The 27,460-nt window shown below is 43.2% G+C and overlaps 1 protein-coding gene across 1 annotated transcript in view; it reads right to left on the bottom strand.

The window, feature by feature from the left end:
* The window catches only part of C2CD6 (C2 calcium dependent domain containing 6), a gene marked incomplete at both ends in the record, with an annotated part of 44,102 nt that extends 17,114 nt beyond the window's left edge, over positions 1–26,988 (bottom strand). Inside the window, 10 exons of the mRNA XM_084642871.1 lie at positions 432–478; positions 1,459–1,537; positions 3,164–3,278; positions 4,006–4,170; positions 5,616–5,707; positions 16,388–16,456; positions 18,975–19,217; positions 24,528–24,650; positions 26,360–26,511; positions 26,964–26,988. Of these exons, the coding sequence (XP_084498997.1) occupies positions 432–478; positions 1,459–1,537; positions 3,164–3,278; positions 4,006–4,170; positions 5,616–5,707; positions 16,388–16,456; positions 18,975–19,217; positions 24,528–24,650; positions 26,360–26,511; positions 26,964–26,988 (1,110 nt within the window). The remainder of the gene's footprint in view (positions 1–431; positions 479–1,458; positions 1,538–3,163; positions 3,279–4,005; positions 4,171–5,615; positions 5,708–16,387; positions 16,457–18,974; positions 19,218–24,527; positions 24,651–26,359; positions 26,512–26,963) is intronic.
* Between the last annotated feature and the right edge of the window lie 472 nt (positions 26,989–27,460).

A 27,460-nucleotide genomic window follows, 5' to 3' on the forward strand; every position in this document is an offset into this window, starting at 1 on the left:
TGTCTGGTCACCCTAGTAAAAATATAAATCAGACTGGGTAGGAAAATTTTTAGCCAACAATATGAGGGAAAATCTCTACTCAGCCAAAATGTGCTATGGGATCTTTAATGTCTACTCAGGACAGATAGGTCCTCCATTTATATCATATCTTCCAAATGACCACCACCAGATCATCACTTGAAGATAAAGTGAAACCTGGTAGCCAATAGGAGTTTTGCCATGGACTTTAATGGAGCCAGCATTTCACCCAATGAGCACATGAGCACAGAGAGTTAATCCACCTACCTCAGAAATGCAAAGAGCTGAGATGACCCCTGCTGAGATTCAAACTAATGGTTTCAGGGCGTTATGGTATTTCAAACCCTAAGTACAAACATCAACATTTCATTCTATGAAAATGCAATTAATTTTTAAGGAATAAACACCTTTACCTCAAATCCAAATAGCTGCTCCTCCTGTAATTGTGAATCATCTTCAACTGAGAAAAGAATAATTAGGAACTATATACATTCTTCATCTTACTAACAAGGTATGAAGCACATCACAAGCAGAAAAAATGTTTAAATTCCAATTTATTCTTCATTAGTTTAAGGGACACTGCCAAGTTACACAAAGCAGGTAAAAAACTGATTTACTTCGTAAATTTCATCTCCTGAACTAGCTAGATCACCAGGCTGACTAGATAATAAATTTCAACAGATTACTTTATGCAATTTCACCTATAACTCCTGAGATACCTACTAACAATATACCGTTTAAATATTTCCTTTCTAGATTTTAAACATTCCATTCTAAAGTCTTTATTATGTTATAGTAATAACTGACAAAACATCAGTCTTTTTCACAAAAGGCTGACATATTCCAATCACTTGATTTACTTCTTTATGCTGAACATACTGGATATTTGCCAACATGAGAAGTACAGTCCCCTGTCTCTGTATGTAATTTTACTGTGTACTACTTTATAATAACTGAAAACACAGACCATGGTAGATTTTTGCTTTCGTCAAATCTTACATGTAATAACATGTCCAATACAGTTCATTAAACTGAATGTAACAGCTCACAATAGGTCATCTGCAACACCTGCTTACTGATAACTCATATGCATAACCTCCCAATATTCACACTAAATCTAGCAAGTCATCCATTGGCTAATCATTACCATAACAAATAGCCTGTCACAAACCTTAAAATTCACCTCACAGGTTTGTATGGCAGTATCTCTAAACCAAAATTTGGAGCACATATTTTGACTCTGATTAGGACTATTTCCCTTCTCTAATATAGCTTCTTTAATTATTTTATTCATAATCATTTATATATACACCGATGATACTTAAAATTCTGAGCAAAGAGTTAATATTTTGCATCGGTAAGAGGCTCAAAATTGTATTGTTGGCACTGTCCTTGCCACTTGCTCTTTTTTAAAATATGAAATACTAATGTTCTCCAAACCTGATGTGTCAGAACAGCTTCCGATTCCTTCCCCAGTAGCATGTTGTATCTTTCCAACCATTTCCCTGAAGCGAGAAGCCTAAAACCCAAAAAAGGTGAAAAGTGAAAGGTTATTTGTCAGTACTGTATCTGAATTTCTCCTCCTGAATTATCATCATTACAGAGTCACACTTTTTGATGTGCAAATTCTCAGAGTGTCACTTTGTGAACTTTAGTAGAGACATTTTAAATCTGTCAAGTAAGCTTATACTGTAGCTCTATATATATTGTTAATAAACCCTAGAAAGAGACTATTTGTTACAACTTTTCTTTTCATCAGCTCATTCTGTCAAACATAAGCCAAACACAAAAAAGGAAGTCTCTCTTCTTGCTAGGTGAAGTTCAAGAGGGGGAAGCAAACTACTGAGATTAGTGCAGATGACCGTTACTTTTATTTTGTAATCACAGTTAATTTAATAATTATAATAATAATGTAATTCCCTGCCAAAAGTTAATTTAGAATAGTGTTAAGGCTGAGGGTACATTTCAACAATCTAGAATAAATACATTATATCTATTATTACAAACTGGCCCAGTATTACTCTGTATGGTCACTAGTCAGTTGTAAGTGGACCCAAGTGCAGGGTAACTATCACTTGCTTCTAAGTCACCTGGGTCTGGGCACATTCACTGTTTCTAGCTCTGGGGCCTTAGAACACATCTATAGGCTCAAACCACTTGGCTGATGCTCATCCATGGAAAGTGGGGCACCACCACCCAGCCACTCTCAACCTCCAAACCAGAGTCTCCCAGAAACCGAAGATCTCCTGGGAACTCCCAGTCCCTTATACATGTTCGCTCAGAGTTCCACGAAGGCTGTGGGCACCCTGGTCTTCTAGTTTATCCCATCTGGGACAACATGGCAGGAAAGCATGAAACACAGGTTTCGCAAAAGAATTTGTTAACCAACAAGATTTTATGGTTAAAATACTTGAGATACAGATCTCTGAAAACCATAGAAGTTCTGAAATTCATTCTCCCCATACTCATCTCCAAAGTTTGTCAGTGTTTCTAGCTAGGCATCCTGCACGTCCTTCTTAGATATCAGTGGTCCCCAAACCGTGGGGCATGCTCCCCTAGGGGCCACAGAGGAACGTTTAGGAGGCAGGAAGGGAGCACCACCAAGCCCTGCTCCAGCCCCAGCTCTGCTATGGCACTGGCTCCCAGCTGCGGCTCCACTCCTGAGCCCAGCCTCAGCCCTGCCCCCAGCTGTGGCCACAGGCTCGATCTCCTTACCCCTGTCCAGTGCCCCCTGTCCCACCCCCAAGCCATGGCCCTACTCCCAGCGGGAGGGAGGAGGCCCTGACAGGGTAAGTGGGAGGTGCGACCGTGAAAAGCTTGGGGACCACTGGTAGATATGGTGATAATAGGCCTTCATGCACAGAGCACAACTCTGCACTTAAGTACGGTCTCTCTCATTACAGTGTGTATGGTAACACCCATTGTTTCATGTTCTCTGTGTATATAAAATCTCCCCACTGTATTTTCCACTGCATGCATCCAATGAAGTGAGCTGTAGCTCACGAAAGCTTATGCTCAAATAAATTTGTTAGTCTCGAAGGTGCCACAAGAACTCCTTTTCTTATTTACTGGTAATGTTTCACCAACAAGAAGAGCAACAATAATAAAGTGTATACAGAATGCTTTCTACATGCTCTTTAGTTACCGTAGTCCCCTCTGTTGTCATTTTAGGTCCCCTTTTCATGATGAGTTGGTCTAAATACTCAGCCTTTTCGGGCCACGTTTTCAGACCCCGATATTCCTTTTTCATTTTTTCCAACCTAAAGTGAAGAGTCAGTAAAGACATTTATAATATCTAAACTTGCAAGGTTGTTCATCAGTGACTACAGCATGTAACTAAGGAAAAGGTCAAAGGGCTTACTGCATGAACTTCCATTTTTTGGCATTTACAACTGCTGTACAGCTAAAAAACATAAGAAATCTAGATTCAGTACACATATATCACTACAAAAGACATTTTCCTCACCAACTCACTTTGTTTTAATGACAGTCCCACCAGTGCTATTTGAAGGGTATTCTTCCACTATGCTGTCAGACAGACAGGTGACAGCAATTACAACTAAGATGCTCATCGAAGAGGTCCTCCTCTTTTCATTCCTATTTGCTCCTCTTCTTTGAGTACTTCCATAAATGAATGTAGCACATTAGCTTTACTCTGGTTCTACCTTTATTTATAAGACCAACTCTCTGTCTATTTCCTAATAAAATCCTTTCTGGGTGAATGTCTGCACTGGTATAACCAAGTCACAGACAGTAAAATTAGCAGATAAAGAGAAAAATTGCAAGTGACTGTGCTGCCATCAGTGCAGATTGTGAAGGATGATTCTGCACAGCATGAAGGCTGAAACAGTAAGTACCAAAATGAACCACGACCTACTCATGCCCCCATATCAAAACTATTACTACTACTTTTTTAAAGAACAACGAGGCTAAGTGCACAAATTAAATAAGAAGGAATCCATTTTGTGTCCTCTGCACATTTCTTGCCTGTTTCGAGGAGACATTCTATTCAGAACACTCTGAAGCATTTCTAAACCATCAGAAGGCACACCAGATGTTGTAGGAATATCCTTCTCATGAGTCTCTTCTCTCACATTCAGATCTGGGGATAAGAATGCTGGGTATCCCAAGTGTTGTGCTGTGGTAATATTACTAAATAAAACAAACCATTATAAGATCAGTAGTAAAAGAAAATTGTGTAAGGATAATGCACAAATCATCTTTACAAAAACAATGAATAACCTCTATGCTACTTCAGTGTCACTGTAATGTCACAGATAATACATTTGATGTTTTTTCCCCCACAGGACCTTAGATGTTAAGATTTTATTTTGGAAGGGGAAGAGAAGTCCCTCATCTCATAATGATGACAGATCACTCCAAAGTGATTATTCTTGAATTTAAAAAAACTATGCTATAGCTATGGTTGAGAGCATGCTGTATAAGTAGTTGTTTTCACACACTTTCTGAAAAAAATGTCCTTTAGTATGAAATTTCACATGCTCTCTCTCAGCCAAGAGAAAAATCATTTTATAACTGTTTACAAAATTCTATTTGGTAAAGTTCCATTATCAGACTAATAAAAACAGTATTTTTCATGCTTCATGATTTTTGTACTCAGAACATACCCTCACAGCAATGATTTCCATTGCCTAGTGTGTCATTGGGAACACCAAACAATTTTGATGGTTGTACATTAATTTATTTTTAAATTATGAAATGTTTGCCATTTGGCTTTGCATTTTGGAGCCATCCCATCAGCCTGCATGGCCATGGTGACAGTATTATGTCACAAGCAGATAGACATGTTGAAATGATTGACAAGTTTCTGGACTAAATGGATGGTTCTGACCATTTTCAACATGTATTATCATGATACCATGTCTGTGACTCAGTCATGAACCTCTGTTCTCCTGCAGATAGCGTAGGAGGAGGGAAGAGAAGAGCCGTAATTCCTCCGTAGGAATGGAAGAAGGTTGTCAGGCCAATTCCAGGGTTAGGGCTCAGAAAGCACACGTACAACAGATGGGAGCCTTGACTGGTAGCTTTTATACCCAGACACTAAGTCTGCAAGGAAGAAGTCACTGTTCTGTTCACTCTGCCTGTAAATGAAGTGCCAATCACTAAGGATCAGATTCTGCAACAGAATCCATGTGAGCAGAACCTGTGCTTGCATGGAGCCCAACTGACTTCAATGGGGGTATAGGGGTACACTCCTGCAGATCCTGTTGCAGGATCTGGCCCTTAGCAAGTACTCCATACACAGTCAGGGAGCTCCACTGGCCGTTACTGAAGTGTTACAGTTGCAGAGATCAGGGAAAGGAGAAAGTCCTGGAAAACTCTCCTTTCCTTTCCTCCTCGCCTTTGTGCAGAATAGATGAGAGGAAGACAAAGAAGTATAATCCTAATTCCTCCAATTTAGGTTGACTATTAGAAAATTTATTTCCCCAGTGATGCAGGAAGTATGATTGTATGAATAGTACTGTACTTACTTGCAACAGTTACATTTGTGAAATGTCATATAAACAACACGTGGACAGATACATAGATGTCCATGGTATTTTTAACTATCACTAACAAAAATTATTCTTAAGAACCTTTGAGGATCTGTTCTGTCTTCAGGTGGTGGAATCCGAATAAACATGGAATGTTTAATGGTCTTCTGAAGATCTGCCTCAGAATGTTTCAGCTACAAAAGGAAAACACTGATATTAAAGTGAATAATTAGCACTGGCATTGTAGACAGTACCACCCAATTATTTGATGGACTCAGGAAATATATGAATCCTTCAGTAAAACCAGAGAGACTTAAAAATTTGGGAGGACACAAGAAAAAGCTGTACAGTGAGCAAGTGAGGATAAGGTACTGTTAAACTCACTCACATGGTTCCTATTATAGAAGGATGCTAGTTCCTCCATAATTAAGGCTAAAGTTAGTTTCTCATTAGAAGACTCATTTTCAAAACCAAACCTTATCTCACTAAAAACAAACCAACCTATCTGAAATTTCTTATGCCACATCCCATTCCAGGATAGAAATTTTTGAGAAAGTTTGGGACAAACAACGTAAGGAATATTACAGACATGGGGGTATAAAAACGTCCAGGCCATTCAAATTTCAGATTTTCCTAATGTCTTTTTGGCTTATCTTGGCCTTTCATACTGCTGAAAAAGATTCACTTAAAAAAAAAAATCAAGCTTCACTTCAAGAGTTCCTGAATAGAAGTGTTTTTTCCATAAGTTTTATGGGGATGTGTGACATGGTATACCAGACCTTCATGGCTCCCTGCTGGAGGCCATGTGGTCCTACTACACACCTACCCCAGGAAAGGAGCTGGGAAGGTGGCTCCTCCTGGTCTGCCTAGAGAGGCTGCATGGAAGCAGCCAATCTTAGGCCAGCAGGCTCAGATAAAAGGAGATGCAGGGCCTTAGCAGGTCAGTTCCTAGCTGGGATTACAGAAGCAAGGAAGGATGTGCCTCTCTGGCAAAAGAAGCTTGAGAGACAATCAGAGTTTGGTTCTGGCTGCATTTTGCTTAAGCTTGGAGAGAGAACCTGAGAACTTTTAACTCTAATGAAAGGAGTAAAGATAAAGGTGCCAGGTGGGAAGAGGTCCAGGGAACAAGCAGCAATTAACTGAAGTGAGTGGTACGTAGCTGCTGTTTATAGGGTCCTTGTTCTGAAAGTCGGAGTAGTGGGTGGGCCATTGTTTCCCCAGCTGGCCACCAGCGAAGTAGTCTAAACCCTGAGAAAGGCACAAGGCTCCTTTGGAAGCCTAAGTGAAGGGATGAATTTAAAGGGCCCAGACAGAGGGCTGAAGACACTGGTGAGGGCAGATACACAGTTTTGTTGGACTCTCTGCAACCCCAGAAGGGGTTTATTTTGACTCTGTGACCTGGCTGGAGGGCCGAGCCACTGAAGACCTGCCATGCAAGGCTGACAACCAACAAAGAGGTGCCAGGAGAGGGAAAAAGCTTGCAATACCACAAGCAGCAGCAGGCACTTACGAGGGGAGTACTCCCCATTATAGGATATATGTAGAAAGGGGAGAAATAATTACAATTATTGTGGGCTGGTGCGCTGATCTGGGACAGCATTGCACAAAGTCTGCTTGGTTCAGCAGGATGGTCACTCAGCCCTTCTTGCCTGAGTCTTGATGGCAATCCCGTTCTGTGAAGGGTGTTAGTTTCAGCCCCTCTGGGGTGTATGGGTTTCCCCTTATGCTTGGTGGGGGCTAGCTGGTTCTGGTTCTCCATGGGCCTGAAAACCCTTTTTGGTTCTTAAGCCTCTGTTGAGGGAACAGTAGGGGAGCCCAGGGCCATCCATTTCTCTGGGTTCCAGTCCAGGACCCTTAAACCAGGCAGGCAGAATCAATCCTCAACAATTCCTCCTGCCATAGCGTGAGCTCTTTCCTACTTCTTCAGCCTGCGATTCTAATCATACCTTCTTTAAGGAGTTGTCTCTGGGTGGCTTTTCACCCATTTGCTGGCAGGACTTTCCTTCTCTAGTCTGTTTGCTCCTCTGACTTGCTGCCCCACCCCACTGCTTCTTCTATTTTCCCAGCTGGCTGGCAGTTGCTGCATTATCTTCTTGGTGGCTAGGCCAGGATGGAGGTTTATTCACCCCACAACAGAGCTCTCTCCTTTGGGCTGAAGAGTTCTCTGCGGAAGAAGTGCTCCCCACTTCTTGTGAGAAGAAATCCTCATTCTCGTTTTGACGGCCAGGGCGATGCTCAACTGAGGAGGAGGAGGATTGTGGGCCAAGGTAACACTTCATTACTCTTGTTTATTTCTTTCATGTAGTTCAACCATTTTAGTGGGGTGTGGTCAGTCACCAGCTTAAAGTGGTTGCCTTGCAGACGGTATCTTAGTGTCTCAATAGCCCACTTCACTGCAAGGCACTCCTTTTCAATTATTGTGTATGTTTTTCGACAGGAGAGTAACTTACAGAAACTTGGTAGAATGAGGATAATCAATGAGACACAGTAATACCACAGTACAAAATATATCAGAAGGACAGAACAGGTCATGCTGGTGGGGGAGTGGCACTATATGTGAAAGAAAGGGTAGAGTCAAATGAAGTAAAAATATTAAATGAACCAAACTGTACCACAGAAACTCTATGGACAGTAATTCCATGCTTGAATAATAAGAACATAGCAGTAGAGATATACTACCAACCAACCAACAAGGATGGTGATAATAACAGTGAAATGCTCAGGGAGATTAGAGGCTATAAAAATAAAAAACTCAATAATAATGGGGGATTTCAACTATCTCCATATTGACTGGATACAGGTCACCTCAGGATGGGATGCAGAGACAAAGTTTCTTGATACCTTAAATTACTGCTTCTTGGAGCAGCTAGTCCTTGAACCCACAAGGGGAGAGGCAATTCTTGATTTAGGGCTTGGCTACACTTGCGAGTTACAGCGCATTAAAGCAGCCCTGGGCGCTCTAGCTCACTACCGTCCACACTGGCAAGGCACGTAGAGCGCTCTGACTCCATGTCTAGAGCGCTCCTGGTACTCCACCTCGGCGAGAAGATTAATGCTTGTTGCGCCTTGGCTGAAACGCCTGGGCGTCAGTGTGAACGAGACATTGCATTACTGCGCTCTGATCAGGCTCCGGAAATGTCCCATAATCCCCTTAAGTCAAGTGGCCACTCTTCTCATTGTTTTGAACTTGCTGTAGGAATGCGGATATGCCCTTTGAAAGCTCCGTTTCTGACAGCCAGCTGCTTATCTGCTCTGAGACAAAGCAACCATTACTGTGGAATGCTGTGTGTGAGACAGAGAGGCGGGGTCTGCTGCTGTCTGAACTTACAAGACAGCATGCTGACATGGTCTCAGCCCCCCCCAAAACCCACTCTCTCTCCCCCCACATACACACTCCCTGTCACACTCCACTCCCCACCCCCCCATTTGAAAAGCACGTTGCAGCCACTTGCATGCTGGGATAGCTACCACAATGCACTGCTCTCTGTGGCCGTTGCAAGAGCTGCTAATGTGGCCACGACAGTGCGCTTGTAGCTGTCAGTGTGGACAGATTGAAACACTTTCCCTACTGCGCTCTACGAAGGCTGGTTTAACTCAAAGCACTCTACATCTGCAAGTGTAGCCATTCCCTTAGTCCTAAATAGAGCACAGGATCTGGTCCAAGAGGTGAATATAGCTGAACCGCTTGGTAATAGTGACCATAATATAATTAAATTATATATGTGGCGAGGAAAACACCACAGCAGCCCAACATGGTAGCTTTTAATTTCAGAAAGGGGAACTACACAAAAATGAGGAAGTTAGTTAAACAGAAATTAAAAAGGTACAGGGCCAAAAGTTAAATCCCTGCAAGCTGCATGGAAATTTTTTAAAGACACCATAATAGAGGCTCAACTTAAATGTATACCCCATATTAAAAAACATAGTAGGAGAACCAAAAAAGTGCCACCATGGCTAAACAACAAAGTAAGAGAAGCAGTGAAAGGCAAAAAGGCATCCTTTTAAAAATGGAAGTTAAATCCTAGTAAGGAATATAGAAAGGAGCATAAAATCTGGCAAATTAAGTGTAAAAATATAATTAGGAAGGCTAAAAGAACAGCTAGCCTAAGACTCAAAAAGTAACAGCAAACTTTATTTTAAGTACATCAGAGGCAGGAAGCCTGCTAAACAACCAGTGGGGCCACTGGACGATCAAGATGCACTCAAGGATGATAAGGATATTGCAGAGAAACTAAATTAATTCTTTGCATCGGTCTTCATGGCTGAGGATGTGAGGGAGATTCCCAAACCTGAGCCATTCTTTTTAGGTAACAAATCTGAGGAACTGTCCCAGACTGAGGTGTCATTAGAGGAGGTTTTGGAACAAGCTGATAAACAGTAATAAGTCACCAGGACCAGATGGTATTCACCCAAGAATTCTGAAGGAACTCAAATGTGAAATTGCGGAATTACTAACTGTGGTAGGAAACATATCATTTAAATCAGCTTCTGTACCAGATGACTGGAGGATAGCTAATGTGACACCAATTTTTTAAAAAGGCTCCAGAGGTGATCCCAGCAATCTCAGGTGCCAGCTTCCAACTTTCCCCAGAGATGCTCAACCCCTGCTCAGCCCTAGGTCCTAACCCCACTTCACTCACGCTCCCACTCCTGCCCTGCCTCCGCCCACCCCCACCTCTTGCTGCCCAGTTCCGCCCCTTCCCCCAAGTGTGCCCTGGTGCACTCACGGAGTCAGCACCTATGCTGCCAATTACAGGCCAGTAAGCCTAACTTCAGTACCAGGCAAACTGGTTGAAACTATAGTAAAGAACAGAATTATCAGACATAGATGAACACGATTTGTTGGGGAAGAGTCAACATGGTTTTTGTAAAGGTAAATCATGCCTCACCAATCTACTAGAATTCTTTGAGGGGGTCAACAAGCCTGTGGACAAAGGTGATCCTGTGGATATAGTGTACTTAGATTTTCAGAAAGCCTTTGACAAGGTCGGTCACCAAAAGCTCTTAAGCAAAGTAAGCTGTCATGGGTTAAAAGGGAAAGCTCTCTCATGGATCAGTAACTGATTAAAAGATAGGAAACAAAGGGTATGAATAAATGGTCAGTTTTCAGAATGGAGAGAGGTAAATCGTGTCCTTCAGGGGTCTTTACTGGGACCAATAATATTCAAAATATTCAAAAATGATCTGGAAAAAGGGGTAAACAGTGAGGTGGCAAAATCTGCAGATGATACAAAACTACTTAAGATAGTTAAGTCCAAAGCAGACTGCAAAGAGTTACAAAAGGATCTCACAAATCTGAGTGAGTGGGCAACAAAATAGCAGATGAAATTCAATGTTGATAAATGCAAAGTAATGCACATTGGAAAATATAATCCCAACTATACATATAAAATGATGGAGTCTAAATTAGCTGTCACCACTCAAGAAAGAGATCTTGGAGTCATTGTGGATAGTTCTCTGAAAACATCCATTCAATGTGCAGCAGCAGTCAAAAAAGCTAACAGAATGTTGAGAATCATTAAGAAAAGGATAGGTAATAGAACAGAGAATATCATATTGCTTCTATAAAAATCCATGGTACACGCACATCCTGAATGCTGCCTGCAGATGTGGTCACCCCATCTCAAAAAAGATATACTGGAACTGGAAAAGGTTCAGAAAAGGGCAACAAAAATTATTAGGGGCATGGAACAGCTTCCATATGAGGAGAGATTAATAAAACTGGGACTTTTCAGCTCGGAAAAGAGATGACTGAGGGGGGATAAGATAGATGTCTCTTAAATCATGACTGGTGTGGATAACGAAAATAAGGAAGAGTTATTTACTCCTTTTCATAACACAAGAACTAGGGGTCACCAAATGTAATTAACAGGCAACAGGTTTAAAACAAACAAAAGGAAGTATTTCTTCACACAACACACAGTCAACCTGTGGAACTCTTTGCCAGAGGATGTTGTGAAGGCCAAGACTATAACAGGTTAAAAAACAAAAAAACAAAAATAGATAAATTCATGGAGGATAGGTCCATCAGTGGCTATAAGACAGGATAGGCAGGGATGGTGTCCGTAGCTTCTGTTTGCCAGAAGCTAGGAATGGACGACAGGGGATGGATCACTTGATGATTACCTGTTCTGTTCATTCCCTCTGAAACACTTGGCATTGGTCACTGTCGGAAGACAGGATACTGAGTTAGACAGACCTTTGGTCTGACCCAGTATGGCCGTTCTTATGTACTCTCACAACTATTTTTAACAGCTCTGTTGCTATTACCAGGGCTGTAGTGATTTGTAGAGGAACTGGTTCTGGGTAACAGGTGACATAGTCAATGCCAGCCAGTATGTATTAATAACTGGCAGTACTCTTCTCTACAGGTGATGATGACGTACTTCTATCCACTTGAATGGGACCTCCACCAATAGAAGGGGAACCAATGAGGCCATTCACACTTGTTTGGGGGCTTCCGGTTGGCGATCAGGACAGGAAGCCCAATAATCTCTTATCTTCAAATGGATTCTGAGCCAAAAGAAACAGGGTAATAGACAGCCAAGAGTTGTTTCCTGGCCCAGGTGGCTCACCATTGGTACCTGATGGGCCAGCTTGAGTATTTCCTGCCTGAATATATGGAGTAGAGAGAGTTTGATGTACTGTTCACCGTCCAGCGTACCCTGTGCTAGGCGACAAAGTAAGTCTCCCCATAACTCGAAACAAGGCAAGTGACTGGCTAATTCAGCTGTCACCTCTTCCCCATCTATAAGAGCTATGCCTTCTTCATAGGCTCTCTAGAAGGAATCTTCCCTCTGCTGTTCGACTTGCAGGTCAGATGATACCTACAGCTTCCCCACATCCACTAGGTCTTGTTCCAGGTTCGGAACTCTAGGAACATCCATTCCAGTGGGAGTTGTCTTACTCGCCCAGACAACAACACTGGTCTCTTTTTTGTAGGTCACATTCCTCACATCTGGCAGCACATTTCTCATTCCTGGTCCACCAGGCCTTCTTTGGGGTAGGAAAAAGTCCTTGTCCTTGAAGGGAAAGAGGTTGCCCAGACTCCGTTCTATTTCACCAGCCACATCCATTCAGCCTCTCAAGAGCATCTGTAACAGTGTTTGAAAGTGAAGACAATACCATCTCAACAGGATTGGGTAATACATGCTAAGCCTACCATGAGGTGGCCAGTCTGTCCACCTGCTGTTAGATAGACTTTAGTACAGAAGGAGTCCCTCATATACTCAGGGCAACGCATTAGGGACACTGTGCCTTCTGAGAGGACCTCAGCTTTCCTCAGCAGATCTTCTCTCCCTAGGGTTTGTTTACAATATGAGTCCATTGGGGCTAACTCAAGCTAGTCAACATGCATTATGGTTGTCAATTTTAAACTGCCTAGCATTTGGGTGAGGCTGGGTAAAGAGAAGCCTGCCTCATAATTAGACTCTATGGTTGGGCAATCTTTCTTGATATGCCTGTGTTCGCACTGGAAACAAATCATCCTCCCTAGTGAATCCTGTAATGCTGGGTGTGACATTCCCCTCTGGTGTTATCTGGACTGGTAATCTGATAGGTCACTCCAATCCTTGACTCTGGGAGCCAGTCCTACCCTGCTCTGCTGTGAGAACCCCCACTCCTGGGCTGTTCACGTACAGCCTCTGACATGTAAGTGCTGCTTGGATTGTGCAACCAAATGACACTAGCCAAAATCTCCGGTCCCAAACACAACCCTAGGAACCTCCGTCTTGCAGTGTCCAGTTATGCCTGCAATGTTATATGAGTTCGTCAATTTAACAAAGAAATTAATATGTACCAGGCTTGTTATCCCAAGGGGAATCTCTGATACGCTTCAAACCAAACACACTGCTTCAAGTAGAATAAACAAACAGATTTATTAACTATAAAGATAAATTTTAAGTGATTATATGTCAAAACATAAGTCAGATTTGGTCAAATGAAATAAAAGCAAAACACATTTTAAGCTGATCTTAACACTTTCAATGCCCTTACAAACTTAGACGCTTCTCACCACAGGCTGGCTGGCTGCTCTCCAGCCAGGCTCTCCCCTTCGAACACTGCTTCAGTTGCTTGGTGTGGTGTCTGCAGGTGTAGGTGGAAGAGAGAGGAAGAGCATGGCAAACGTCTCTGCCTTTTAACATATCCTTTCTTCCCTCTTGGCTTCACCCCTCCCTTCAGAGTCAGGGGAGCATTACCTCATCGCAGTCCCAAACTGACCAAAGGAAGGGGGGTGACTCACTCGAAAGTCCAACAGATTCTTTTGTTGCTGCCTAGGCCAGCATCCTTTGTTCCAGTGAGGCTGGGCTGGGTTTGTCCCATACATGCCCTGATGAGGTGTGAACTGCCGCTCCGCTCTTGAAGAGTTTTTGCCTGGGCTTGCTTTAAGCCATGAGGATACATTTTCAGCCTCATAATTATTGTGACAAAGTTCCTCCTCTAACTTGGTGGGTCTTGCACTTATTGGCAGATCTGCTCACCTTGGAGCTTCATGGCAACCCTTAGTTTGGCCGTTTTCGTGAACCCACAGTCCAGGTCAACTCCTCCTGGGTCTGACCAGGAGTTGGGAGGTTTGCGGGGGAACCCGGGCCTGCCATCTACTCTGGGTTCCAGCCCAGGGCCCTGTGGAATGCAGCTGTCTAGAGTGCCTCCTGAAACAGCTACAACTCCCTGGGCTACTTCCTCATGGCCTCCTCCCAACACCTTCTTTATCCTCACCATAGGAGCTTCCTCCTGGTGTCCGATAATGCTTGTACTCCTCAGTCCTCCAACAGTATAAGTTCTCACTCTCAGCTCCAAGCGCCTCTTCCTCCCAGCTCCTTACATGCTCACCACAAACTAAAGTGAGCTCCTTTTTAAACCCAGGTGCCCTGATTAGCCTGCCTTAATTGATTCTAGCAGCTTCTTGATTGGCTGCAGGTGTTCTAATCAGCCTGTCTTAATTGTCTCCAGAAGGTTCCTGATTGTTCTGGAACCTTCCCTGTTACCTTACCCAGTGAAAAGGGACCTACTTAGCCTGGGGCTAATATATCTGCCTTCTATTACTCTCCTATAGCCATCTGGCCCGACTGTCTGTTTGCTCATTCTAGCCTCTAGTACTTCCAGACAACACCTCTGAATTTCTTTGCCAGTGCCTGGGGCTGCATGAATATGCTAAATCTCTGCTCTCTGAAATAGCAGCATGTCTCTTCATTTAGTGCAGCCAGTCAAATGGTTGCCTTTACCATTGGATAGTCAAGGGTGGATTGCTGGTTGAGGGCCTGTGGTTCCCTCGTCAGAACAGGAGCTAGGTGGATTACCCATGTCTCAGGGTCCCAGTGGGTGCAGGTGGCGAGGTGTTTGAAGATCTCCTAAAAGGCCTCCAGGTCTTCCTCAGGTCCCATCTTGGATAGCACAGGACTGCTGGACCAACTCACCAACTATGTCGTAGATCCAGCCAGTGGGGGTGGTGTTATCCTAAGTGTTGCCCCCATACATTTACCCAGCTGCTGTTGCTGGGTGGCTACATATCCAACTTTTGTTGGCTTTGCTGTTGAGCCGTGGCCTGGGTGGCGGGCCTCCTGCTGTTGTCAATGAGAGACTGCTTGCAGGTCATTTTGCCGCTGCTGGACCTGTAACAAGTCAAGGTCTGCATCTGTTGTTGCTCCTGTGCCATTGCTTGCTGATCCAAGGCAGCAGCCCACTGCTGGGCTAGCAATCTGAGTGCTGCCTCCATCTTAGGACTTTTTGGGGGCTCAGAAACAGTGAAACCCCACTTTTGGTGCCACGTATGGGCTGGTGTGCTAATGTATCAGCACCCCCTTTGGGCAGACGGAGCATTGGACAGAGTTTGTTCGGTTCAGCAGGGGGGAGGGATAGCTCAGTGGTTTGAGCATTGGCCTGCTAAACCCACGGTTGTGAGTTCAATCCCTGAGGGGGCCATTTAGGGATCTGGGGCAAAAAACAATTGGGAATTGTGCCTGCTTTGAGCAGGGGGTTGGACTAGATGATCTCCTGAGTTCCCTTCCAACTCTGATAATCTATGATTCTATGACCATGAGTCAGCTCTTCTTGCCTGAGTCCCTATGGCAGTCCTATTCTGGACTATGAAGGGTGTTAATTTCAGTCCTTCTGTGGTGTACACGTTTCCCCTTATACTTGGCAGGGGCTCGCTAGTCCTGGTCCTCAGGGGGCCTGCAAACCCCTTTTGGTTCTTAAGTCTCTGTTGAGGGATTAGCAGTGGAACCCAGTCAGGGCCCTTAAACCAGACAGACAGAATCAGTCCTTAACAATTCCTCTCCTGTACCCTAAGCTCCTTCCTACCTCTTTTGCTTCTGCAGGAGACTTCAGCCTGTGGTTCCAGTCATTCCTTCTCTACAGAGTTGTCCCTGGGTGGCTTCTCACCAGTTTGCTGGCAGGACTTTCCTTCTCTAGTCTGCTTGCTCCTCTGGCAGCCACTCTGTCCCTCTGCTTCTCAGCTCTTTTATTCTCCCAGTTGCTGTGAGGATGTGCCAGTCAGCACCGGCTGGTAGTTGCTGCATTAACCCCTAGACCTCATGCCAGCATGGGGTCTATACACCCAGTGAAAGTTATCAAGAGTATAAAAACTCAAGTGTACTGTTGTAATTTATTTACTAGCTAGATGAACTATTATATATATATATATTATAGTTTTAAGCATACAACTTTTTCTCCATGTCACTTAAATACCATATCAATGAATTTTGTTCAATCCTTACAAAAGGATTCCACATAAGGCTTAATCCAAATTGAAAAATATCATCCCCAAATACAAATTTTTATGGAAGTTATAAATGTCTGAGCTTTGGAATGGAATAGCTCTAGTCCAAAATCATAACGGATCCAAAAAAAAAAAAAAAGATAGTGGGCCTAACCTGGTGCGAGTAGCCATATCCAAAACATCCATAACAGAACATAAACTCCACTTCCACTGTGCAGAAAACCTGAAAGTGTAACAACGTTTTTCTCTTTTAAACATAAAAAATAATTAACTCTTATAGCAAATACATTTACAAGCAAGTTCCACAGTAAACAAGTACTAGTATGGTAAGCAAAGGGAAAAATACATGACACACCCTTTTTATTAACATGTTACTTATTTAATAGGCAATTCCTATTAGGGATAAATAAAATCTCCACAGTTACTTTCCTATACAGTAACTGTTGTTTCTCAAGATGTGTTGCATGTGTACATTCCACTGTAGGTGTACATGCACCCAATTTACTCGAGTCAGAGACTTTTACTCCTCATATCATTGGGTAGTACGTGCACCCCTGCTATCCTTGTGTAACAAGCTGAGGGCATAAAGAGGCATGGTCACCATCTCCCTCTCTGTTCCTTCGCGCAGCTGGTAAACTAAACCCAAAGCTGCAGGGAAGGTGGGAGGGTCATGGAATGTACAAATGCACAATATGTTTCAAAGAACAAATAGTGCACAGGTAGGTAATTTTTTTTCTCCTTTGAGTGATAGTGCACATATATATTTCACTATAGGTGACTCACCAACAGTTTCTTTACAAGTGGTAGGACTTCTGACTACTTGAAGAGAGACTGCAATACTGACTTGCCAAAGTTGGCATCCTATCAGGAAGCTTGAGTAACAGCGTAGTACCTGGAGAAGGTATGTATAAGTGACCACATTGCTGCTTTACAAATGTCTACTATAGCAAAGGTGCTCAAGAAGGCTGATGAAGTGGAATGAGCCCTAGTGGAGTAAGCTGTTATCCTTGGTGGCAGAGAGACCTTTGCCAGATCATAGCAACATTTAATACAATCTGACATCCAATGTGAAATACACAGAGCTAAAAAAGGTGGTGCTTTAATGCTCTCAACATAGGCTACAAACATCCTGGGAGAGGATCTGAAAGATTTTGTGCAGTCCACATAAAATGCCAGAGCACTCCGAACATCCCAGGTATGAAGCTTCTCTTCAGCCTTGGAAGAATGAGACTTTGGAAAGAACACTGGAAGATGTTAGTCTGGTTGAGGTGCAATGGCAATATCACTTTGGGCATAAACTTAAGGATATGGATAACATTAGGATACCAAGTGATGCAAAAAAAATGGAAAATCCATCCACTACTGCTGGGTGTACTGCATACACGACCGTTAAATGGACTCTCACTGAACTGATAGACCAGAGGATTCCAATGCAATAAGTAGTCTCATCTCTGTGTTATCAGCAGATAGCTGATGACATTCTTCCCAGATTTAAAACCTTTTCCATTTTGCTGCACATGTGGTTTTGGTGGAATCCTTTCTGCTGTTCACTAGAATGGCTTGGACATCACAGGAGCAGATTTTCCTCACTGCTCAAATAAGATCTTACATGCCTTTAGGTGAAGAAACTGTAAGTTGATGTGTCTTGGTTTTGAGACAAGAGGTCCTCGACCAGAGGTAGAGATACAGGTGGACAAATGGGGAGCTGATATAGATCCGTATACCAGCACTATCTTGGCCAGATCAGACAGGCAGGTGCTATAAGAATTAAGGTTGCCTTGGCTCTTTTTAATTTCCTGATCACCCTCAGAATCAGAGGGACTAGAGGGAATGCATACAGTAGATTGTTCGACCAGGGAAAAAGAAAGGCATCCATCACGGAACCTGCGCTGTGACCTCCCCTGGAGCAGAACCTCCTGCAGTTGCTGTTCAGGTTGGTTCCAAAGAAGTCTATTACTGCACAGCCCCTCTAACAGAAGATTTGCTGGAGAATATCCCTCTCTATTGACTGCTCATGATGGTCTATGAAGTTTCTGCTGAGAGAATCTGCAATAATGTTCCTCACCCTGGAAGGTGAAAAACCTTTAGCAAGCTATTGTTCTTTATACAGAAGTTTCACAAGTGGATTGCTTCTTGGCACAGCTGAGACAACCTTGCACTTCCCTGCTTGTTCAGATAAAACATCGCAGTAGTGTTGCTGCTGAGAACTTGAACAACCTGCTCCCTGATGGTCGTAATGATCATCTCACAGGCCCAACAAATAGCTCAAAGTTCCAGCACATTAACATTGAACAAAAGTTCCTGAGGCATCCAAAGTACTGAAGCCTGAAAGCTGACCCAGGTGCCCCTCCCCCCCAACCCCAGTGGATGCATCTCTTACCAACATCACAGTTGGTTCTGGTGGTAGGAAAGGAAGCCCCTGCATACATTCTAAGGGTCTAACGACCAATTCAGGGACTGATCCACTCATGCAGGTACACAAATCAGTGTGTCCAGTGAATGTCTGCTTGGATGATATACTGAGTGAAGCCAGGCCTGCAGACATCTCAGGTGCAGTCTGACATGCTAAGTCATGTATGTGCACAAATCCATGTGTCCCAACAGTTGTAGACACAAGAGCACTGTTGTCCTTGGGTTTGAGATTCTCACACAGAAAGACTATGGACTGGAACCAGTTCATCATTGGGAGGTAAGCCATGGCAATTGTGGCATCAAGATCTGCCCCTATGAAACCTATTCACTGTGTTGGCTGTAATGTTGATTTCTCTACATTCAGGTTTCTGCTGGTAGTAAGATCTGTACCGCATTTGGGGCTTAAACAGCTTCCTCTTTGTTACTGGGATACAGAAACCCAGCAAATGAAGGATCACACGAGACTCTTTCAACATGCACATGGTGTCACTGGTCTTCTCAGAAGACAGTTTAGCACCTTCAAACAGCAGATCTTCTACTGTATTTTGTAGGTCTTTTGGGATGCTGGAGGCCTGCAACCAAGAGCATCTCATTGAGCTGGCTGAAGCCACTGAACATGACACGGTATCTGACATGTCGATAATCGCCTGGAGAGACATCTGTTCTCTGAGATGACCCTCAAAGACTAAAGTTGAAAGGTGATCCCTCTATTCTTCAAGCAGTTTGTTCACAAATTTTAAAATTGCTGACTAGTTAATAAAGGTGCATTTGGACAATAATGCCAGCTCATTTGACATCCTCATTTGAAGGCTTGCAGTGGCATAAACCTTTCTACTGTACAGGTTCAGTCTCTATACTCCATATCCTTCAGGGTAGCCAGAGGGTAAGACCGCCTTGAATGCTTGTTTACCATTGTGACCACTAGAGTCCTAAAGAGACAAGGTGGGTAAAAAAATACTCAAATTCTTGCCTGGGAACCTGGTACAATTTGTCCACTCAGTTGGCAGTGGGTTGGATAGAGAACCAGTGTCTCCCAAAGGGTCTTTGTGGAATCCAGCAAGACTTCATTAATGGGAAGGGCAATCGTTCCAGAGTGGAAATTCGTAAGATATCCAATAGTTTGTATGGATTGTCTTGCACAAGATCCACCTGTATTCCCAGATATGTATTTCTCCTAATGAGATCTTGAAAAATTTTACAGTCTTCAAGAGGAGGCAATGTTGACTCTGGGGTGATGGCCTCATCTGTGGAAGAGAAAGAAATATGGAGGGGGATTATCCAGGGGTTTATCTCTAGCATTCGTTTTCTCTGTGGGCTCCAAAAAAGAGAAGGCTTCAGGTTAGGAGGAGGATCTTCTCTTGTCGCTATAAGTGCTTGAGCAGGCGACTTTCTCCTGCACTGTGTGGCCAACAGAGATCTAGATGCTCTTGGAGCAGTCTAAGACAGTGGTTCTCAACCAAGGATACGTGTACCCCTGGGGGGGTAAGCAGAGGTCTTCCAGGGGGTATATCAACTCATCTAGATATTTGCCTACTTTTACAACAGACAACATAAAAAGCACTAGCAAAGTCACTACAAACTAAAATTTCATACAGACAATAACATGTTTGTACTGCTCTATATACTATTCACTGAAAATACAATACTTATATTCCAATTGATTTATAATTTATGGTAAATATGAGAAAGTAAGCAATTTTTCAGTAATACTGTGCTGGGACATTTTTATATTTTTATGTCTGATTTTGTAAGCAAGTAGTTTTTAAGTGAGGTGAAACTTGGGGGTATGCAAGACAAATCAGACTCCTGAAAGGGGCATAGTAGACTGGAAAGGTTGAGAGCCACTGGTCTAAGAGCCCAGTCTTTGTACAGCCATTATGGTGGGCATCATAATACTGTTGTAATAGGGTTCATGTATCCCTAGAGCATGATCTGTATGGTGACTTGAACGACCTTGACAGATACATGGGACTATCATGGTTAGTGTCTGAAGATGAGGCAATATTACTCCCCTCAATGAATGGCAGAGCAATCCCAGTAGGTGTTGGAGGTCTCTGCATGGGTGACACACAATGCTGTCCCAAAAGTACCAACATTGATGATGTATCTGTCGGTGTTGGTGGAAGCAAACGGGGAGGACATAATGCAGACAGTTGAGTTACTGATGATGGTGCCAATGAAGAGGAAGCAGGCTGCATCTATGAAGAAGATAGAACTGCTGGTGCTGTGGTGATTATTAAGGCTATGATTTAATCATGAGTATTCTTTTAGTAAAAGTCGTGGACAAGTCACGGGCAAGGAACATAAAATCACGGCCCATAACCTGTCCATGACTTATACCATAAATATCCCTGACTGAATCTTAGGGGGTGGGAGTCCTCATCACCAGCGACCAGGGGGAGAGTCCTGGGGGGCCCCGCTGCCACTCCGGTTGCCACCAGTGGGTGGGGGGAGAAAGCCCTGGGGGGCCAGCAGCTGCTCTAGTTGTTGCTGGGGGATGGGGGGCCAGTCACTGCTCCAACTGCCCCCTGCACTGCTGTTTAGTCAGTCCTCAAGGCCAACCGCACCAACTGCTGCTTGGGCGGTCTCCGGGGTCAGCTGCCCAGGGCCACCAGAGCAGCAGCCGGTGCAGGGCCGCTCCAGCAGTGGCAGGTGCAGCTGGCTGCAGGGCCGCCTGAGGTCAGCCACTGCAGAAATCACGGAGGTCGCAGGAAGTCTTGGAATCTGTGACCTCTGTGACAAACACGGAGCCCTAGTGATTAGTAATGCTGGTAGTGCTGATGTAGTGGAGGCCATTGAGATCAGGACCAGACAACGCAACAAGAGCCTGGAAGAGAGGGAGACAAAACATCTTTTGCGACGAAAAAGCTCGTGGCATCAATGTCACTGATTGCAGAGGTAAGTGCTTAGCTACTGACACCAAAGGTGCTGGACCCAATAGTGCCAGGGTCAAATCTCTCTCTAGTAGAAGTGCAGGCACTGGTTTTCACAGACCCGCTGAATCTGGAGTTGACAGTGCCACCTTGGATGTTGCTGGAGCTTGCGACTAGACCTCAACTCAGCACCAAAGGACTTTTTCAGAGCCTTTTTGATAGTCCAAGAAAGAGGCATCGAAGGTATATCAGTCTGTGATGACAAAGATAGTTTTGAGTGCTTCAAGGAGGCTGTAGAAGAGGAAAACGAGCAACATCTCTCACCAGATTTCAGTTTAGTGGCTGAGGCAGTGGGAGGGGCATTCTTCAGGAAAAACGTTCTGACCTCTTCTGGTCAGGGTCAGTCTCTGTGGAAAGACGCATTGCCTTCATGAGAAAATGCACTTTAAGGCAGAAATCCCTTTGTTTCTTTATTCTTGTCAGGACAGAAGAACTAATAGGACATTTGTTCTTCACAGGTCCCTTGTCTAAGCAGATTAGGCAACTAACAGGGATCATAGCCTTGTATGTGGCATACTGTTTAAAACCTGGGGATTTCTGCATACTAACTCCCGGTTAAACTAATTTACTAACTACACTAAACTAAACTACAGCTATATAAAAACTATTTATTATTTTCAAAGGCTGACTATCTGAAGCTCAAGGGTGATGGGGAGATCCAAATCTCACCACAGGTAGTAAGAAGGAACTGAGAGGGAGCTGCCAGCCATGCCCCTTTAGAGGCTCGGCACATGAGGAAAATGAGGGCCCATGCACTGCCTGCAGGTATGGCCAGTAAAACTCTGACTTGAGTGCACAGGGCACACATACACTTCCAGTGGAATGTATGTGGGTACAGTCACTCAAAGGAGAACTTTTCCTTGTCTACTTTCATGCATCTATTGCTCCTGATAATACACACATTCATCTGAGCACTGAATTCAGAAGACCCATGTTCATTTATGAGCTTTGCCTAGAAAAGCATAATGTACCAAAAAATCATAGTGTTTAATCTGTGTAATGCATTTTCAAACTTCTCATAAAACACTGTATACGTTTAAGAGCACCTAAAGTAGCATAAACTGTACTTTGTTTCATACTGCTATGCTATGGATCATACATAATGACAATATCAGTCTTACCAACCTGTATTCTCTATATTGCATAGATACAATGGGCTAGATTCACCTACCCAGCACAGAGGGGAAATTCATCATGGGGAAAGAGCAGACATGGTTTCTCCTGCCAACTTCCCTCAAGGGTTATGACATGGGAAGGTAAGTTTAGTTTCTGCCAAGGTTTACAGAGGAGCTTCCCCATTGGAGTCTACAAGGAGATGCACTGAATTGGTGCATTTTCTGATCATCCAGGCTATGCCCTCTTTCCACCCAGCACTGTCCAATGTTGTGGATACAATGGGCACCTGTGAGTTCCTCTGCAGAGAAGTTTTTGTTGCCCTCAAGGGTTATGCCACGGTAAGGCCCTACAGTGCCACAATCTCAATCCTGGCTTGACTTGCATCGCTAAAACCTACAAACCAATGTGTGTCAGAAACTAGAGATGGCTCAATGTGTTATGAAAATTCACATGGCCTCAAAATTTGGTTAGCATACAGTAGGTTAGTACGCAGTTTTACACAGACTGATTTTTCTGTATTACTTCTCCCTAATAATTTTAAAAATCTGATATTTTCTTATTATGCAGATGCTATCTAAATTCTGTTGTCAGTAGTATCAGTGCAACTCCTCTGAAGTCAATGATGCTGTGCTGGCATCATTGTGTAGACTATGGCCCATGCACTGTATGTGAACCTTATGATCTTATTGGTGCTATGCTGATTTACTCCAGCTAAGGATTAGGGTCTACTTGCCATTCTTCTCTTTCACTATCCTTTCTCTCTGTTTTTAGTCACTTTACCATTCCAGTGACCCTGGAAGGCTATAATGCAGTGTTCAATGTATATGCATGTTACTGTATGCAATTAAAATTATTTTGCAATGATATGAAGTCATCTGTATATATTGTTTTGTAATTTCACCAAAGAAATCCTACCATGTTTCCAATCCTCATGGCACATGCTTCACTGAAGTGGCCTTTCTGGGTGGGTGAGGAAAGAAAGAAAAGGAATACTTAGATTCACAAATCTCCAAAACTAGTGTTTTACTGCAGTATATTACCAAGCATGTAAGAGGAATACGCAACATTTGTAACTACCATAGATGAAGATGCCACATCCTTTTATTTGATTTTTAAACTATAACAGAGTGTGGAAAAAGTAAGTACACATGGAAAGGCAGTTAGGCAGTCTACTGTCTGACCTTGAGACTGTGAGAAAGCAATTCCTGAGTTCAAATCCTAGTTCTGCCACTCATTTTTTCATCTTTCCAAAAGTTATTTAGAACCAGATTTTCAATGAAAATTAAGTGTCAAACACATTTGATCCTGCAAACACATGCAAGTAACATTAAGCATGCAAGCAGTCCCATAGATTTTAATGCTACTACTCACATAAGTAAAGTTATGCACATGTCAGTTGTTGCAGGATTAGGACCCAATTCTATATTTAGGTGCCTAAATACTTGTTTTGGGAAATAACTTTTGACACCCACGTTTGAAAAACTGGCCTTAAGCCCTCAGTATCCCAGGGATATTGAAATGTATTGCAAGTCTTACGAGGATTACATTTTTGTAAGCACTACAAAGATAGAAAGAACAATATAAGTACCAACTATTATTATTATAGTACATTATCACCCAGTCAGCTAACAACTGGACACTTACATAAGGAAATATTGCTCTCTTATATTAACTACTCTATTGTTTCAGTTCAAATCAACATACAAATATTATGGATTAATTTGTATCCTGGTGGTGTAAGTATGGTTTATCTAGCGTACTACTTGCCAAAACATGTGTGGAACAAACTACTTAGAACTCATCCTAGATAATCTTTTCTTTTGTCAGACCCACCTCAATGACTTCATAAAGGTGTACAGTTGCACTACCCAGCAACCTTGGAAAGTCTTTTGGACCTTGAAATCCTACCAATTCTAGAATAATCCTATTCCGCTCATCCTGTTGCTGCCTTGGAACCTGAAAGTTAAAACACAACAACATCTACATGCTATCCACATGGAGCAACAAGAGCAACTGAGGAAAGGGTTAAATCTGGGGCAAACTGACCTATTTGCTACAGCACTCACTACACAGTTCTGAGGGGAACAAGTGAAGGCTGGGCACTCACAGATCTCTTTGAAACTGATGGCATGCTAGCGGGCACCTTCCATTTAGGCTAGATGGGAGAACAATTAAATGTCCCTCTGTTTAGTACCGCAATAGTTGAAATAATGGAAACTTCTATTGAAGGAGTAGACTTCACACAAGGTCTGGGCAGCAGCAGGGCCATCTGGTCCAGTAGGATGCCCTGAGGGATGATAAATGCAGGGACTGGCAACTAATTGAACTGCAGTTGCATGTCAGAGGCAGGCAGAAAGCCAGGAGACAGTAAGAGAATAATTGGTACCATGGGCATAACAGAAAGCTAAGAAAAAGGGTTTGGGGGCAGAATGCTGGTTGGAAATGCAGGCTTGGAATTATGAGCAAGGAAACTACCTCCTGCTAGTTGACCTTACTGCTTTCAGAGAAACAGGGCTTTGTGTACCTTCTTTGTAAGTAAACAGGACTGCATCAAAGAAACATCTGATTATCATCAATTTCTCCTAAAGGAAACAACCCAAAACACCTTAAATTTTGGCCTACCGCTTGGGTCAAAAAGGGTAATAGTAAGTTTCAGTTGCCCCAAATAATAGGAATTTATGCTCCACAACGAAGGCTAAATGGAGAACCCCATCACACCCACTAGCAAAGGCATTTTGACTTCCCCCATATCACCCAGTCATGCTTCACATCAATCCCACCACCTTCCACCCTCCCAGTAGGCACAGCCCAGATTAAGTGTGCTTAGTTTGACAAAGATGGTATGGTGTAGTGGAATTGGCTAGAGTAGAGCTAAGCTTTTCTTAAAAATGAGCCCCAAATAATTCCACATCAAAACAAGTTAAGCAGGACATAAGGTTGTAAATATGTATCAATAACTTCAGAGGGAAAATATCTTAAAACATTGCAATTAAAAAAAATACAAATATCTGAAAGCCCGGAAATTCAAAGTTAAGATTACACTTAAATCAAACATTGGAAAGCATGGAAATGCAGAGTTTTACTACCCAAAACAGTCTTAAATCAGCCCTTTTATTCCCTCCAATCTAAACCATGGAACAACTGTATGCCTGTTCACAATTTAGCTTGAACAATGACAGAATGCGCCACATATCCCCAGTACACTGTACCATACTTGACAAATGAATATAAAATCACTAAGCAAACACTATGGGCCTGACTCACCAATACATTATACCAGTTTTACAACAATGTAACTCCAATTATTTCTACGTTACACCAAATCAAGTCCCACCGTATGTGCACCCCTACTCAACCAGAGAATAATCTCCAGTTCATCCTCCCTTGACCAGATAGCAATAACAATCTCTAAACTCTGGGCAGAGAAAAACAGTCTTGTGGTTAAGGGACTGGAGCAGAGCCTGCAGACTTAATTGCAGTTTTACTTTATGAACCTAGATGAGATGTATATTGATTAAAAAAAAGAGAATACTCACAAAGTACCACAGTACATGAGATTCCCTCCTCCTTGCCCCTGAAAATACAGCTCTAGATATTTAGTGCTATCATGTTATTAAACCAATAATGAGAATTACATTATAAAAGAGCAGAGGCTGTAATAATACCTGTACAGAAAAATATTTCACATCTTCAAAATGAATCACCATGTCCTTTCTGCTCTTCTTTAACTGTGATTTGAAACTCTGTGGATTTGTGCATTTCATGACTTCATTAACACTAATGCGAAGCAGCAAGTTTGTATTCTGCTGTACATTGACTGAAAGACATTCATTTAGGAAACAGAGAGATCTTTTTAGTGAGCCAGCAACAGTAAAGTGGGTTTATTACATGGTAGTGACTACCATGAAAATAATGAGCAGTAGTCAGTAACATCTAATTCTCCTCACTGCATGTGTGCGAAACCAATTAATAAACCTGGGTATTCTTTTAAGATTAAAATTTCTTTTTTTCTGTCCACACTGGCACTTAACCAGGATCATACTGCTATTTCTTCTTTCAGAAATAAGCAGATATTTGACCACGGGCAGTGGTCAAAATATGAATTCACATTTGTCTCCTCACTATTACACTATTGTCAATTTTACTGTTTCCCTTTTTTGGGTAATTCAGTTGCACCTGTATATTGTTAAAACAGCATTTTTTTTTTTAAGATCAGACTGTAAATTCACAAAAATTGGCAAAAGGCATTGTAGCAAAGCGACGACTCACCGGTGCGGTGCCTCCTGCTGGTCATCCTGGGAATTAGCTCTCCAGCTCTGGAGCTCCCACTGCTGCCCAATGTCCCGCTTGCCTCAGCCCCCATGTCCCTCCCAGACCCCGGTGCCCCTTACCTCGGGGTTCTGTCCTCTGCTGTTCCCCCGCAGCCTCTGGGTCTCCCCTCCACAGGGAACCCCCAACCGTCTATCTGCACCTTGTCTCAGCAGCTACTGCCAGTCACCATCTAGCCACCGCTCACTGGGGCAGACTGCAGTCTGTAATCCACTCATCACTGGCAAAAGGGGTTGAGACCTGCTGCCTTTGCCTAACCCTGGGCTGCACTTCTGCAACCCCAGTACCCTTCCCAGCCTTTAGCAAGGCCTGCAGCCTGGGGGGTTCTCCAGGATGGAGCTCCCCAGCTCCTCTAGCCTTTCCCCAGCCCTGCTCTACTCAGGTACCCTGCTCAGCTCCCAGGCAGCCAGGTCCTTCTCTCTCTACAGCTGGAGAGA

The sequence above is a fragment of the Lepidochelys olivacea genome (assembly GCF_965140295.1).
Source record: "Lepidochelys olivacea isolate rLepOli2 genome assembly, chromosome: 11".
Classification (NCBI taxonomy): Eukaryota; Metazoa; Chordata; order Testudines; family Cheloniidae; genus Lepidochelys; species Lepidochelys olivacea.